Consider the following 14,714-nt stretch of genomic DNA (forward strand, 5'->3'; position numbering starts at 1 on the left):
TGAGACATGTTAGGCTGTAGAACTGCACCTCTCACACAGCACACATGACAAAAGCAAAGTGCCTAGAGCAGGGGCATGCTGGGGAGTGGATTCCTACCATTGCCAGTGACCACCCCAGTGCTGGGAGGAGCAGGTACCACTCAGTCTCCACTGTAACACACACAACTTCTAAAAATGTGATCCCAGTGTTGATGAACACTTCCACCAAACAGGTTTACAGGCCCACAGTCTCACAGCTACCATCCAGCTACACCTGAATTTCACAGCCAGACAACACCAGCTCATAGAGAAGCGCCTGCTTCCTTTTAAGGGGACAAGTTCTCACCAGACAGCCAAGAAAACTAAAGTGTCCAAACAGCTTCTGCTTAAAGCTGCCCAATGTGGCACACCAGATGTCCCAGACTATCTACTGAGCACTGAGGCTGTCAGGGAGGAAAATGACGTTATCCTCCCTAACCTTCACACTGGCAAAAAAGGCATATGCACAGAATTGAAACTGGCTGCCTGATCTGGATGCCTTTGAGGTGTTTTGCCCTTCCCCAAAGGATTAGGAGAAGGAAGAGTTCGAAACAGTTTGGTGAGTATCATGTTCTCATGAGTTGATCCTTGGGATCTGTTATAAAGCCTCTCCAAAGAACATGCAGTCTTCTTTTGAACCCATGTCTGCTCTCTCCCTAGTTACCTCCCGTAAATAGGATGCTGAATAGGTGGGTAAGTCACTGCAAAGCAAAGAGCACATGCCTCATTCATCATGCACCAAGAGGTTACAATGAATAATGCTTCTGTTAAAAACCCCACAAGCACACATCCTGACCGAACCTGATCACAGAAAGCATGAGGCAACTCCCACGCTCAAGGACAACTAACTGATCTACAAAGTCAGATATTTCCAGAACTCCCCACAGCAACTTTTGAGTTTAATGTTTTGAAGAGCAAGTATCTGGCTATAAGCTTCCTAAACAACAAAAGCTTGATCTGAAAGACAAGAGATAGGTAGTGACCTACATTGCCTGCCTGACTGCAAAGGAGCAGCTGAGCAAGCAGCCTTGTAAACTTCACCATTCTGCTTCTGCATTGATACTGGCTGGTACAAAATAGGGCACAGAGGATCCTCAGATGCACCAGGGTGAAGTGCCACAGCGGGAGCAAAGGGACCCAGTGCTGTACATTCACCAACTCACCTTCACTGACCTCAACCTATTATGGTACTGAAAGAAATTTCTCAAGCTACAGATAAGGTGTGGTATCACAGCTCTGTGGGCGTCCACAGCAGCTACCACAACCCTTGCTTTCTGGAAAGCTAGATCTCTTTCTCAAAAAAGACCCTGTCTGAAGAAGAGGACACTCAGTCCAAGGGAAAAGGAAGCTGTGACTGTGACTTACATGTTGTTGGAGACATTAGTCACACTCGTACCACCTGATATGAACATGCTACAGCAGGCTTGGAGGTGGGGTGTTTCCGTGAGGGACCTGGGCTCCGTTTCACAAGCGCTTTCTATTCGAGGTGGGGTTGTTAATGATACAGAGGTGATCAGCACAGCAAAACTCCAATCCTAACAAAAGGGTCTGTCACTGCATCTGCTAGATGCAGACACTGCCATGACACCTGTGGCTCCTTCGGTTATGGGATCACCCTTGCATTTACGGGCATCTTGACATGCAGTGTATGGCTCAGAGTGGTGAGAGGGGGTTGTGGGACTGCTGTTTCTAACAGAGAGTTTCTGTAAGTTCATGAATAACTGTATTTCATAAGTACTTCTTTAGGGCAGAAAAGGCACTCTGAAAGTCTGTGCTATCACTGCTTCAGCAGCACTGTAAATCTGAAGAGTGCAGTTTTCTCAGTCAGATCTCATTTACTGCCCATTGCAGAAATATCAACCTGTTGAGAGACAGCAGCTCTGGATAAAGACAAGGCACATTTACCTCATCAATTTTATATTTTAGGCTCCTTTTGAAAAAGAAAAGCATTACTATCATTCCTTACAGCATCTAAGTTGTATCTGGCTGTCTCCTACGTGATGCAGATGAACACTGCTTCCTACTCGTATTGCCAAGACAGCAGCTGTCAAGTCAGAAAGCAATTTGGCACTTTAAGTTCCCCCTTTTACAGCTTTACAGTTTGGACACGTTGCTTCAGGCTAGATTCTACAATAAACCCTGAACGAGGTGTACCTTGAGCAACGGGTTCATGAAAGGAGAGTGACCAACAGGAGAGCCTGCTGCATGCAGGGCCTGAGGGCTGACCCCTACCAGCACCCCAAAAGAGAGCCAGCTTCACTCCAGTGCCACTCCTGACCTCCCTGGACACCCAGGGGGCTGTGGCAGGGGCTGTCCTTCTCACCACTACCCTTCTCCTCACCTGCAAAGACGTGCCACGTGTGCTGAGCACCAAGTGGCTCACCCAGACCCTCAAGCTCCTTCACCAAAGGCCTCTAGGTGACTCACAAAAAATTTCAACACTGCAACTAGTCACTTGACATCAAGAGGGAGAAATGTCCTCGTGGGCACAAGTGACGATACCTTGGCCAGTAAACACCCGTGCACATACCACAGAAGTGGCAGCCTCGCCTGCCTCAACAGCTACGTGAGACCACTGCAGTGCCTTTCAGCAAGTTTGGCTTTGTAACGCTGGGGAACAGTAGGATCAATCTTGTTATGCCTTGGCTAGTGCTACTTGAAGGCCAGACTCCACGTAGGAGTTGGCTATTGAAAAAGGCTATTGAAAGAAACTATGAGATGAGTTGAACAGTGCAAAGGGGAAGGTACTTCAATCCCCAGAAGAGACCCCCTGCTCCTGAACAAAAGGCTTATATCAAGTGAGAAGCAGCCAAATTTGCTCTGCACATTTTATTTTTTGCCACTTACGAACACTAATGCTATGACGAGCTCCTTAAACCCTCTTACAGTCTCTTCTGATAGACATGAAAAATAAGCTTTGTGTGAGAAGCTGCTTTCCTCCCAACAACTGTCACTTCAGCCCTACACTGTAAAACAGCAGCTTCCCAGGTGGGAAGAGGCGCCAGACCAGTGTCTCTTCTCCCTAACATGTTCCAGAGGCCAAGCCTCACCCTCCAAACACAAAACTCACCCAGCAGCTCTTCCCACTTCCGATGCCTGCCACGAGCTCTGCTGAGCCCGAGTGGCCAGGAGAAGGGGAGCTGGATTCAATTCATCTTTGCAACATCTCTAGCCTGTTTGCTTCCCGAGGCTCAATTAGTCCCAGCTGCACAAAGCCAGGCAGGACAGCAATGTGGCACAGCTATCCCCAGCCTGCAGGGCCTCACTGAGCTGGGACATGAGGGGCTGGGTTGAAAACAGCCAGCCAGACACAGACACTTCTCACACAGACGTTTTGCTCACTGGATTACCACTGATTCCCCTGCCAGAGAGGGTCTGAGTGTGAAAGTTTCTAGTCTGCCTCAAAGGCTGGCCTCATTGCTATAAATAACCACAACAACAACTCAGTATTACTTAGATTTCCACTGTCAGAAATTCTGTAACTACTCCTTAGGTATCTCAGATGTTCCTTCACCTGAGTCAACCAGGAGAGCCTGAGCCTGAAGAGAGCCTAAAAGAATATTTGGGAGGTTCGAATCTCTTCTGTTCACCTCAGTAAACTATTAAGTAATGTGTACAGTAATGAACATTTAACTTTAATTACCACAGTGATTTAATTTCACAGGTGAAAAGGGGTGACAGTTTCATTACACCATGCACCCCAGGCTTATGCTTGACAGATATCGTTACCTCCTCACCTCTGACAGACGCAAGCTCGAAGATCCCAACAAGGCTTTTGGTCACATTCACACCTCAGGGAGGGGAACAAGACTGTCCCTCAATATCTGCACAGTCTGATGTGTTTATTCCTTAAAACTCCCTCTCAGCTTTTCCCCTTCTCTGCACAAGTAACCCAAGTTAAGAGAGTAGCTCTCTGTCCCCCTCTTGTGATGGGACCCAGAGGACTTAAAATCTTCTGGAAGGAGGCAATATTAGAAGAGCATGGCCTTTACAGCACGTACCACAACTTGGGGTTTGGGACTTCTTTTTAATCCAAAGGTTCAGCTCCTGCTTCTGACAACAAAGCCAGCATCCCACTACATACAAGTGTTTTGCCTCACCCTGCACCACGAAAACCCTATGGCACGACAGTCGTTTCCCTCACAGCCCGGCAGCAACACTCCATCTCACTCTGGGCCTCACTACCTGGTTTTAGGTGTATAGCCCAGATACAGGTGTAGGACTGGAGATATGGATCGCAGCCAGGCGGGTCTTTTGCGAGGGGAGAAACTTCCCTCGGGAGCACAGCCTGCTCTTCAGAGAAGCCACCCAGCACTCGCAGCCCTGACCACGACTGCACTCTTCTCCACTGAAATGCAAGTTCACACGACATCAACCGTTTTTCCATTAAATGCCCTTGTTTGTGTGCTCTAGTTCTCATGCTGTCTACTCTCGCCACTGAAGTCCCTCCAAGAGAAGAAACTGCTGACAGCAGCTCTATAGCTATCACCTTCAATTAACTCATCAGACTCCAGGGGAAAGAGTTTTCAGTGGCACCGTTTCAGGCAGCTATGAACAGGAGAAACAGAAAACCTTCCATCTGGAAGTAGAAGAGGGGCTAAAGAGGAATGAGTGTCTCACCAGTGTGCCCTCCTTCACAGTTGCTCTCAGCTCCTTACAGGACACCCTGCGCCCCAGACCACATTTTACATATATATTAATATATCACAAATAAGCAATACTCTCGTCTCTAACAGGGGAGTTCTGGGGATTCTCCTTCCTGCTCACAGCTCAGGCAGAGCACGGCGCGATCAAAAACATGAGCCCGGAGCGAACAAGTGACTGGCTGCGAAGAGCGGCAGGAGGCTGCTGCACCCCGCCTGCCCCTGCCATGTTGGCAGGGGTGTTGTTTCAAATTCTGCTTTATTGTTGCCTGATGAAGTGACTAAAACGGAAATGTTTCGGGGATTAGGATTCCTGAGTGATCTAATGCAGGATGCTTTTGGTTTGTTAAAGGAGGAGGCAAAAAACCCCCACCCCAACCTAGCTGGAGAGCGGCGAGGCCGGAGCTCCTCCTGAGCTCCTCTCCCCACCGCCACCCCTCTCGGCTTAAAAAAAAGGACTGAATGTTACCATTTTTGGACATGAGCTCCGCGCAAGCCCTGCCCTAAACCACACCATTCAAACCAGAAGCCAGTTACCGTTCCGCTGCCGGGCCGGCGGGGCCGAGGCGGGGGCGGGCCCGCCGCTGCCCGGGGGGGTCCCCGCGCCCGCCCGCCCGCCGCACCTGCGGGATAGGTGCGGGTGACAGGGCGGGCATCTGTTGCTGGCGGGGGACCCGCCGCCGCGCCTTCCTCCCTTCCCCTCCCCAGCCCGGCCTGGCCCTGCCCGCCATCACCTGGCCGCTCCCGCCGCCCCGCCGCGCCGCGCCAGCCCCCGGCCAGGCGCGCACCGACCCCACCGCGGGAGGCCGGGCCGGGTCCCGCGGTCCCGCGCTGGGTGCGCGAGGCGAGGTGCGGCCGGGGCCACGCTTACCTTCCTCTGCTGCTTCTCCCAGGCCGGGTCGAGGAGCAGGTCCCGGTCCCAGTCCTCCTCGGGCTGCATGTAGTCGTTGGTCTGCTGATCGTAGTGATCCATGGCTGCTGCTGCTGCGCTGGCGGCGGCCCGTGCCCGCAACCGTCCCGTCCCGTCGCGCCGAGGTGCCCGCTGCGCCCGGCCCCGCGGCCGCTCAGCCCGAGCAGGCGGCGGCGGCGCCCGCTCCCACCTCTCCGCCTCAGCCGCGCGCAGCGCCGCGGGGGCGGCACGGGACGCGCCGCCCCGCCCCCGCCTCGCCCCCGCGCCTCCCATTGGCCGGGGCCCGCGGCCGCGCCTGCGGCTGCCGCCGGCGCCCGCTCGCTCATTGGACGTGTAGCGCGTCCGTCACGGCGTCCGCCCGCTGCCATAGGCTGGCTGTGGCCGCCCGCCCCGTCCCGCCCCCTCCCTCCCCCGCCGCGGCGGCTGGGCTGGGGCTGAGGGGGCTGAAGCCGAGGCCGGCGCTGAGGGGCCTGAGGCGACTGAGGGGCCTGAGGCGACTGAGGGGCCTGAGGCGACTGAGGCCGAGGGGCTGAAGCTGAGGCTGAGGCCGCTGAGGCTGAGGCCGGGGCTGAGGGCGCTGAGGCTGCTGAGGCTGAGGGTGTCGGGGCTGAGGGCGCGGGGGCTGAGGCTGAGGGGCTGAGGCTGAAGCGGCTGAGGACGGGACTGAGGGGCTGAGGCTGAGGGGCTGACGCTGAAGCGGCTGAGGGCGCGGAGGCTGAGAGGCTGAGGCTGAGAGGCTGAGGCTGAGGGGCTGAGGGCGCGGGGGCTGAGGCTGAGGGGCTGACGCTGAAGCGGCTGAGGGCGCGGAGGCTGAGGGGCTGAGGCTGAGGGCGCGGAGGCTGAGGGGCTGAGGCTGAGGGCGCGGAGGCTGAGGGGGGGCGATGCGGGGCCGCGCGTCGCAGCCCGGCGAGCCCGGGGCGGTGCCGGGCAGGCTTAGGGCCGCTCTCGGGCCGTAGGTGCGCGGGAAGCCGTGCGGGGAGCTGCCGGCCAGGCGCCGCGGGACACGGCGGAGCAGCGCGGGCCCGGGCCGCCTGCGGCACGGGACGGTGTTGGCGTGTGGCACGGCTGGAGGCCTATCATCCCGCCACCCAGCTGCGGTCGCTTGGTCGCCGGGCCCGGCCCCCAGGTCGCAGCCCAGCCGCCCTGTGCCACCCGCTGCGGTACGGCTGCCTCGGCGGGTCCCGCAGCTGGGCCAGCTCCTGGGATGCCGACAGACAACCGTTGTCTCCTGCCCGTGGCTGGTGCGTGCCGGCCGAGGTGAGGGCTGCCCCCCAGGACACTGCCGTGGTGCGCTGCCACAGCCGCCAGGCCTGGCCGGTGCACCCCCTGCTGCTGCCCACGGGTAAATACCCCGCTGAACCACAAAACGCAAAGCTAAAGGGCATCTGAGTCACGGAGCAGCTTCCTAGGACAGAAACACAACGTACTGACTCACACTTGACATGGGCCTCTCGGTTAAACGAGCAGCGGAGACAGAAGTGAGGATAGCACTGAGAGGCAGAAAGCTGTGTGTCACAAAGCCGCCCCTCACCTCCACAGATGTGCTGAGAAGCCTGAGCTGTCCTTCAGGGATGGGGCATTCTCAGTGGTTTTCAGGGAATGCTCAGCACCGTGGCTGCAGATCCAAGCCCCGGGACATGCGCTGGGCTTCTGTGGGGCTGACGCTCCTGGGTGCTGCCTTTTTGGTTCCTTTAGAGCTGAGTTACAAAGCCACTGTGCCCACAGTCATACAGTGAACACACCTAGCAACCTGCCGTGGTACTGCACACAGGAAAATAGTATTTGCTGCCAGTATCCCACGTTTACCTACTTCTGCGTGCACAGGGCAGAGGATGAGTGACACGATTCAACACACAACATCGGTGCAATAAAATGTGATAAGAACAACTGTGAGGTTCCTAGTGTTTTAGAGCCTCTCTCCTAACTGTCCCTGCTACTTGTGTTTCTGACTTTGCTCTTCTCAAGAGTCTTGCCTGGGTTTCTAGGAAACATCTGTGTTTCTCACTCCTAACCCAGTCCTAACTCTTGGCTTTTCTCGGACCCCTTGACAAAAACGAGAGCGTGTTCTTGGCTGGAGTTTGGGGAACTTACGGGCAGCAGTGAGGGGGGGAAGGAAAAAAAAGGCTGTTTCTAAACTTGGAATAGTTCCCAGATCCTCTTGATCTTTGTCCTTGCAAAGGATTGTACCAGCACCACGAAGAAGAGACGAGCTCACAATGGGAGGCAGAGACACAGCCACAACAGCTACAGAAGCCAGTGCTGCTGATGGGAGAGGTGCCTGTAACCACATCAGCACTCTGGCTTGCCTCAGTCTCCTCGGGTTCTCCTTGGTACCAGACTGCTGCTGATTTCCTTGTGTGTTGCTCAAATCTTGCTGGGCCCGTGGGTCTCCTGTAAGGTCTTTCTGAACCGTGGGAACGGCTGGACGTACGTCCTGCTTCTTCAGCCTGCAGTACATGGAAAGAGGAAGGAGCCCGAGGGCACTGGGGTACTTCTAGTTACTGTTTGCTGCTCTTTCTCTTTGTGCTTAGCACATTAGCTACAGGTCACGAGCTTCCTTGGGGAGACACCTGTTTTCTTGCCAAAAGGACCCATGAGCGTCTGTAATGAGGCCTGGCAGGTGATCTTTGGTCACCTCACGACAGGGAACTAAGGCTGTGCTGCAGTGGCCCATGACTTTTGTTTTGGGAAGACTCACAGCCAAGTTTCAGCACTTACATCCTGCAGGAACACACCACATTTTGTAGCTCTGGGATTTAGCACTTGCATTTGAACTGCATGTTTGGCTCCTACGGTAAAGAATTCAGCAAGTCCCACTCTTTGCCATCACTTCCACATCCCCAGCCCAGGACTCAGCACCAGTAAAAACTCAGCACCTCTGGAATGCAGAGGCCTGAATGAAGCCTTCAAGTACAAAATATCTTTTCTCTCCTTCAGGGCCTCTTCACCTGAGTTGTATCCCCTCCTCTACCCTGCCTTCACCATCCTCATTCCTCTCTCTCAGTGGGGTTAACACCTTCATTCTACGGTAAATGGGCACAGAGACTTGCACTCAGAGGCTTCTCAGTTTCATATTTTACCTGCTTGTTGCCCTGTACTCAGGGGCAGCTCTTTGTGGGTTTATTTGCTCAGCCCTTTTGGTTTTCTGTCTCAGTGTTTAAAGGACATCCCATTTCACAGCCCTGGCACGGTACCTCTGCCCAGCCCAAACAGTTGGGAGGCTCAGGGACCAGAGATGCTAAAGCCTTTTCCACGCTCCAGCAAGACACGGGGAATGGATTAAAGAGTAGAAGACAGCACACTTCAAACTGGAGACCATAAGAACACAAACCCCTGACAACTGGCCAGTACACGGCTGCCAAGGGGGACACTCATGTCTGAGTCTCTCATTCTCACTCTCTGGCTGAGTGGAGCTAGCCAGATGATGTGCCCAGGGCTTGCAGATGCAAGAGGCAGAATCTGTTGCTTCTCTCACTTTCTCTCACTTCCCAGGCACCAAAAACTTGCCATGGAGCAAGTGTGACAAGCTTTGGGGGCAAGGGTTGTGATGTCTTTCTGGATAGATAGTAGTGGGAAGGCAAGCTCAGGGATTAGTCTCTTTCCACCCTTGCCCTCACAGAAAAATCTTCTCCTATGAGACAGTCACTGAACTCTCAGACCTGTCATTATTTAGCCTCAGCTTAAAACCTTCTCCTAAAACCCCTTTCCTTCTCTGATGTTCTCTATAATTGCAAGTCTGTGATTTTCTAGGACAATGCTTGGGAAAAACCAGCCATCCCTCCCTCATTTCCAAGTACATCCCCTGTACAGTGTCCTCGGGCTGCTTTCAAGCAGAACCCCTTTCTGGCCATGGCTTGGAATAACTTTGCAGAGGAAGAGCCAGCAAACCTTTCTTTCACCTGAGGCAGCTTCCTCGTCGAACTCCAGCAGCACCAGCTTCCTTCCCACATGGCTCTGCCACTAACCTGCAAGCCGCTGCCTCAGCAAGTTCACTTGCTCAGAGTTTGTGCTGCCTGTGTCTCTCAGGAAATCCATGCCCAGAAGCGCACACAAGGCAGCAGTGTCGTTGGTAAGACACGAGAACACAACCTTCTGTTCCCCTCAGCATCCGCGAGGCCGTGGATGGAACACTGTGCCTGGCTCTGGGTGTCAGTTGGTAAGAAAGATATACATCAGCTGGAGAGAGTCCAAAGGAGAAGTAACAAGAAAGCTCAGAGGGCTACAAAACCTGACCTTTGAGGGGAGACTGGAAGCAGCAGGCTTGTTTAGTCTAGGGGAGAAAGAACTGAAATGAGACACAGTAGCAGACCTCAAGTATGTACAAGTTTACTGCAAAGCAGAATCCGGGAATGGTCATGACAGCAAAGCACTGGAGTAGACCACCAAAGGAAGCCAATCAATCTCCACTGCTGGGGACCTTAAAGAGCAAGTAGGACAGCTATAAGGAAGGTTGGGCTTCAAGGATGACTGATCCTGCCACGAGCACGGAGGATGAATCCTGTGTCATCTCTCTAAGGGTAAGACAGTACCACGAGGCAACGTAACACGTTGCAAAGAGATGGCAGAAAAGCATTCACAGCTGCAGGGATGTAAAAATGTCAAACCAGACATATGGAACCTGACCCAGACAGTCCCAGCAGGTGCCCATGTGTACAGCACATCGCAGCATGACCACAGCAGGAACTTGACTCAGCTGAGAGAGGTGACCGAGGTGAAAGGGGCTGTGGGGGACAAATAAAGCCACATTTATGTGCACTTACCAGGACAAAACCTGCCTTAAATTCACTTGCAGCTGTCCCATAAAGGGAGAGGCAGTTCTCCTTTGTCTCACAGCTACCAGCAAAATTCACCATCAGTACTCCAAATGCTGAGAGGAGATGCTTCCCTCCTGGCTCTGCCTTTCAAAAGCACTTCTCATGGCCTCTCCAGCCCCTAACCCTAACCCTGCAGCACTTGTGGCCTGGACTCTTTCCCCACTCTGTCTCTCCCTGCCTCCAGAGGTGGCCAGCATTTGGTATGGGGACAAGAGTGGAGTGCCCCTTGTCATCCTGGGGTCCACGCCACCCCCCTAGCCCAGCTTTCCCCCACGCTGGGCTGTGCCTGGCCTCAGGGCAGCTGGCCAGGAGCCTGAAGGCTTTCCCAGCCATCTACGGTAGGGCTGGCTGCCACAGGCCAGCTCACACCCTGCAGAGGGAGAGGTGGAAACCTTCCAGCCTGTAAGGCGCGTGGCAGCTGGAGCATCGCCGTGCCGCTGGCCGGCGGGGCCAGGCCTGCACCTCCCGGGGCAGCTCCCCTCGCCCTCCTCCTGCCCAACCCACACCGGGGGCAAGAGGAAGAAACACTGAGTGGGAGTTTGGGGGTGGGCTGAGCGCTCCAGACACCTGTGCTGTTGAGGGATTGCAGGTAAAGGCGTGCTGCTTTGTGCCCTTCCAGCTCCCCGGAGCCTGTCCCTGCTGCAAACGCACAGCCACTTGCTCATGTCAAGGCAGACGTGGCTTTCTCTTGTGTTATGACCAACAGCAAACTCGCTGTCACTGTTCCTGGCCAAAAATACCTGGCCCATCTCTACCCTGACTGTGTCACAGGGCAGAAGGGGACAGAGGGGACAGGCTTTCAGCGCTCGGGCTTCCACCTGGGAGCACGCAGGCACTCCAGCGGGATGACCCATAGTCATTCATCCTGCTGTAGCTTTGAAATGGAGTCTTTTAGGCACAAAAACTGCTGCACCTTGGGTTTCTACTGCTATGCAGCTGGTCTCTGAGCCTATATATTTAGTGGGAGCAGTGCTGTAGGAGGGCTTGGCAAGTTGGGGAGTGCAATGGGAGCCCCTTCACGAGCAGAAAGATTCTGACACAGTGGGACCCACTCATCCCTCAGCCCAGGCAAGGGAGGGCCTTGGGAAGAGGTTGTTGCAGCCTTTGGCACTTGCCCAGCACACCTCCTCTGCCACTGAATCACTGGCCCCACCTCATTTGTTCTACACAAGCCCTGTCTCAATACAGACTGAGGGAAAAACACCTGCTCTTCCTCAGTCTGCAGAGAAGAGCTGGAATCCATTTCCATGCAGAGAAGCTAAAAGTAAAGGCTGAAATGTTGTCTCCCCATCCCCAAGCAGCGATGTGCTGCCTCATGGGACTCACATCTTCCAGGTGAATGAACCTTACAAAGACAGAGAGGTGGCAGCTGCCTGTTGTTTGGGAGAAGAGAGCCAGCCTCCCCTGGCAGAGGTGACCCTGTGGCTGTTGCACATCCTGATGCCTGGCCACAGCATTTTTCCACTCAGTGAAGGTCAGTGGGGACCTGTGTGGGGACACCCTGTGCACAGCACCACAGCCTATGGGGACACCCTGTGCACAGCACCACAGCCGGGCACAGAGGAGATGGAAATGCCAAGATGCTGCAATACCCTGAGTATCTGTTAGGAGGTCCTGTTCCAGGCCCTCTGCTGTCACAGGCAAACTTCAATGGCACTCAAGATACCCCCTGGGCAACAGCCCTAGATGATAATCTGTCTTTCCCTGTAGCAATAGCCACATGAAAGAAACCCCCCTGAGGCACAGTCTGCCTGCCTGTCTGCAGAGGCAGCTCAGTGCTCTTTGAATGGGAAGCAGCCTCTGAAGGGGAAAACGAGAAGAAAAATTAAGAGAGCTGCCAAGTGTGTAAAAATGAATTGACAATCTTTGTTTGTGAGATACATTCTTCTCTACTGCAAATCATTCCAACTACTGACATGCACAGCTCTGTCTGTCCTCATGCTTGTGGCCACCTCAGGGGCAGGGCTGGAAATACGCTCTCAGAGAGACAATGCTCTGCTGAGAGACCTCTGCCATGAACTCCTACCCCACCATGAACTACCATTTAACCCCTCTCTCGGTTTCCTTCAGATCCCAGTCTCACTACGTGTACCTCAAATACCTCCAGCACCTGGTGCTCTGAAGAATAATGGAAATCCAAACCAAAAAGGTGTGACTATTTGCCTGAGAGCCTACGGGAACTGACACGCACATCGCCCACTCAGCAAACCGCTGCCAAATTCAGCCCAAGCACTAGCAAACACCAACCTGGCTGATGGAGGACTCTTGCTGGGAAGTTCTGGTTAAGTTCTGTCCAGACAGCAACCGGTTGGCATGCCCTGTGATTCTTAGCAGGCAAATCTGGGGAATCATTTCCCTCGTGGGTCTGTGCACGGGATCTGTTCCGCAGCCTCACCGTTTCCAAAGCATCCTGCAGCTTTGGGATTAACCATGTTTCCAGGCTCTTTACTCAAAGATGGTTTTCTGCTGAGACAAAACGTTAACCAAATGTCTCCCTCCATGCCCCTGTATTCCTCAGTCTCCATTCTTTGAATGGCACACGACACAAAAAGTGCACAGCTGACGTGGCAGAGAACAGACACAAACACTTCTGTGCCACTCCAGCAAGGCTCCATTGTGGACTTCAAAGCGTATCCAGCTCTCCCCTGTGTTGAATTCGGTTTAGCACCCTTGCTTGGCTTGAGTGAAAGTGGAGAAGGTAAGAGCTGAATGTTACTGGCATCGTACCTCATGGCACGCTGGAGCGGTGCCTGCTCACGCTGGAGGTGAGCGCAGCTCCCAGCGCCGTGGCATCGCCGTGCCTGGGGCTCAGGCTGCAGGGCTGCTGGAACACGCTGGGGGGGTCTTGCTGAATCATACAGAGAACCTCATTCCTCTCTGATCCTGTTGTCATGAACCAGCAAATGAGCCACATGTTCCGTTGCTTTAGCTAAAAACAAGACACGGATATCAGGGGGTGTCTGGTCCCTGTGTGCCCAGCCCCTCAGATCCCGACAGGTGAAATGCAAAGCACAAGGCTCCCCATTCCCTCCATCCTTTGTGGTCTGTTGTCTCTGGACATTTGTCAGCACTGTGCAATTGCTGAGATTTCCTCTCCTGAAACAGTTTCCTTCTTTGCCCAGACCTTGCAAACAGCTCTGGGGAGAGAAAGCCCAACTCCTCCTGTGCGGCCCCTGTCAGGAGCGAGTCCCAGCCCAACCATGCAGGTCCTGCTGGGGCACGGCCACGGCTGATGCCACCACCTCTCTGAGGATGCCAGCTGGTCTAGAGGGAGGCCCCTGTCCCTCCTTATTTGGCAGGAGGGCCCATGTGAGGGCAGCTGCACCCCAGCCCTTGGGCGCTCTCTGGGAGAGACTCCCATTTGCATCACAGCTTTTGCACTCCAGTACTGGGAACTTTCACAAGGGAAAAAAACCCTACACACAACAATGGTGGTAATTATGGAAAGAGCAATTAGAGAGAGAAGGTCTGGGCCCTGTCCAAGCGGTGTGCACTCAGCAGCAAAACCAGCGTTACCTTGAACGGGAGCAGCGCTGGCAACAAAGCGACGGGACAGGCACCCCTGGGGTTCACAGCTGCCTCTGCTCCTTGCTCATCTGCTTGGCTCATTTATCTGTGACTTAGCATTTGTATTCACAAAACTCAGCCCATCCAACAGGTTTCTGGGAGCACAGTCCCAGCGTGCTGCACACAACCAGAACACCCCGAGAGAAGAAACTGGCTCCGAGAGCATCCACTGGGCTGCAGCTCTGCCACAGGGCTGGTGGGAGGAACGAGATGGGTGCAAACGGCTGAGAAACTCCTGCCACTGCTCTCCAGTCTGGTTCAGCAAAGTACCAACTTCCCTGCAGCCACCTCATCCCTCCCAACAGTGGGTCTGTTTCCCTCTGGCCTCAGCCCGCACAAGCAGCCCAGAGACGCCCAGCCCTCCACAGCCACTGCTGACGGGGATGCCTCAAAGCAAGGACTGTGGTGTCCCCTGAACACAGCCCTGAGCTGCCTGTGCTCTCAGCCTCTCAGATTTGCACCACTCTATCAGGCACAGATGACACTCAGACCGGCCTGCACCCAGCATAGGTCTCTCTTATGGGCTCCCCAGCCCCAGAGTCACCTCACTGGCAAAGCAGAGCCCACGGCAGCTCTGCCCAGCTGAGGAGTCAGGTTCCACTTCAGTTTTTCCCCTGTTTTATATAAAAATGGCAACTGGTAGGAGCCCAAACTGTCCCCAGCTCCCCCAGAACAATGGCCATTGCTCTGGAAAGCAGCAAGTCACTGAGCCTCATTAAGCTACTTCTAGTGGCCACATTGCCTTTGATAAAAACAACCCAG

At 54.4% G+C, this 14,714-nt stretch overlaps 1 protein-coding gene across 3 annotated transcripts in view; it reads right to left on the reverse strand.

Annotated features, from left to right (window-relative positions):
- Positions 1 to 5,768, reverse strand: part of ACTN1 (actinin alpha 1) — a 76,240-nt gene extending 70,472 nt beyond the window's left edge. For all 3 annotated transcript variants that reach the window (XM_061998799.1, XM_061998797.1, XM_061998800.1), the window contains exon 1: positions 5,533 to 5,768. In XM_061998799.1, the coding sequence (XP_061854783.1) occupies positions 5,533 to 5,634 (102 nt within the window). In that variant the 5' untranslated portion in view covers positions 5,635 to 5,768. The remainder of the gene's footprint in view (positions 1 to 5,532) is intronic.
- Positions 5,769 to 14,714: the final 8,946 nt, after the last annotated feature.

This window comes from Colius striatus, chromosome 6 (genome assembly GCF_028858725.1).
Source record: "Colius striatus isolate bColStr4 chromosome 6, bColStr4.1.hap1, whole genome shotgun sequence".
NCBI classification, from domain to species: domain Eukaryota; kingdom Metazoa; phylum Chordata; class Aves; order Coliiformes; family Coliidae; genus Colius; species Colius striatus.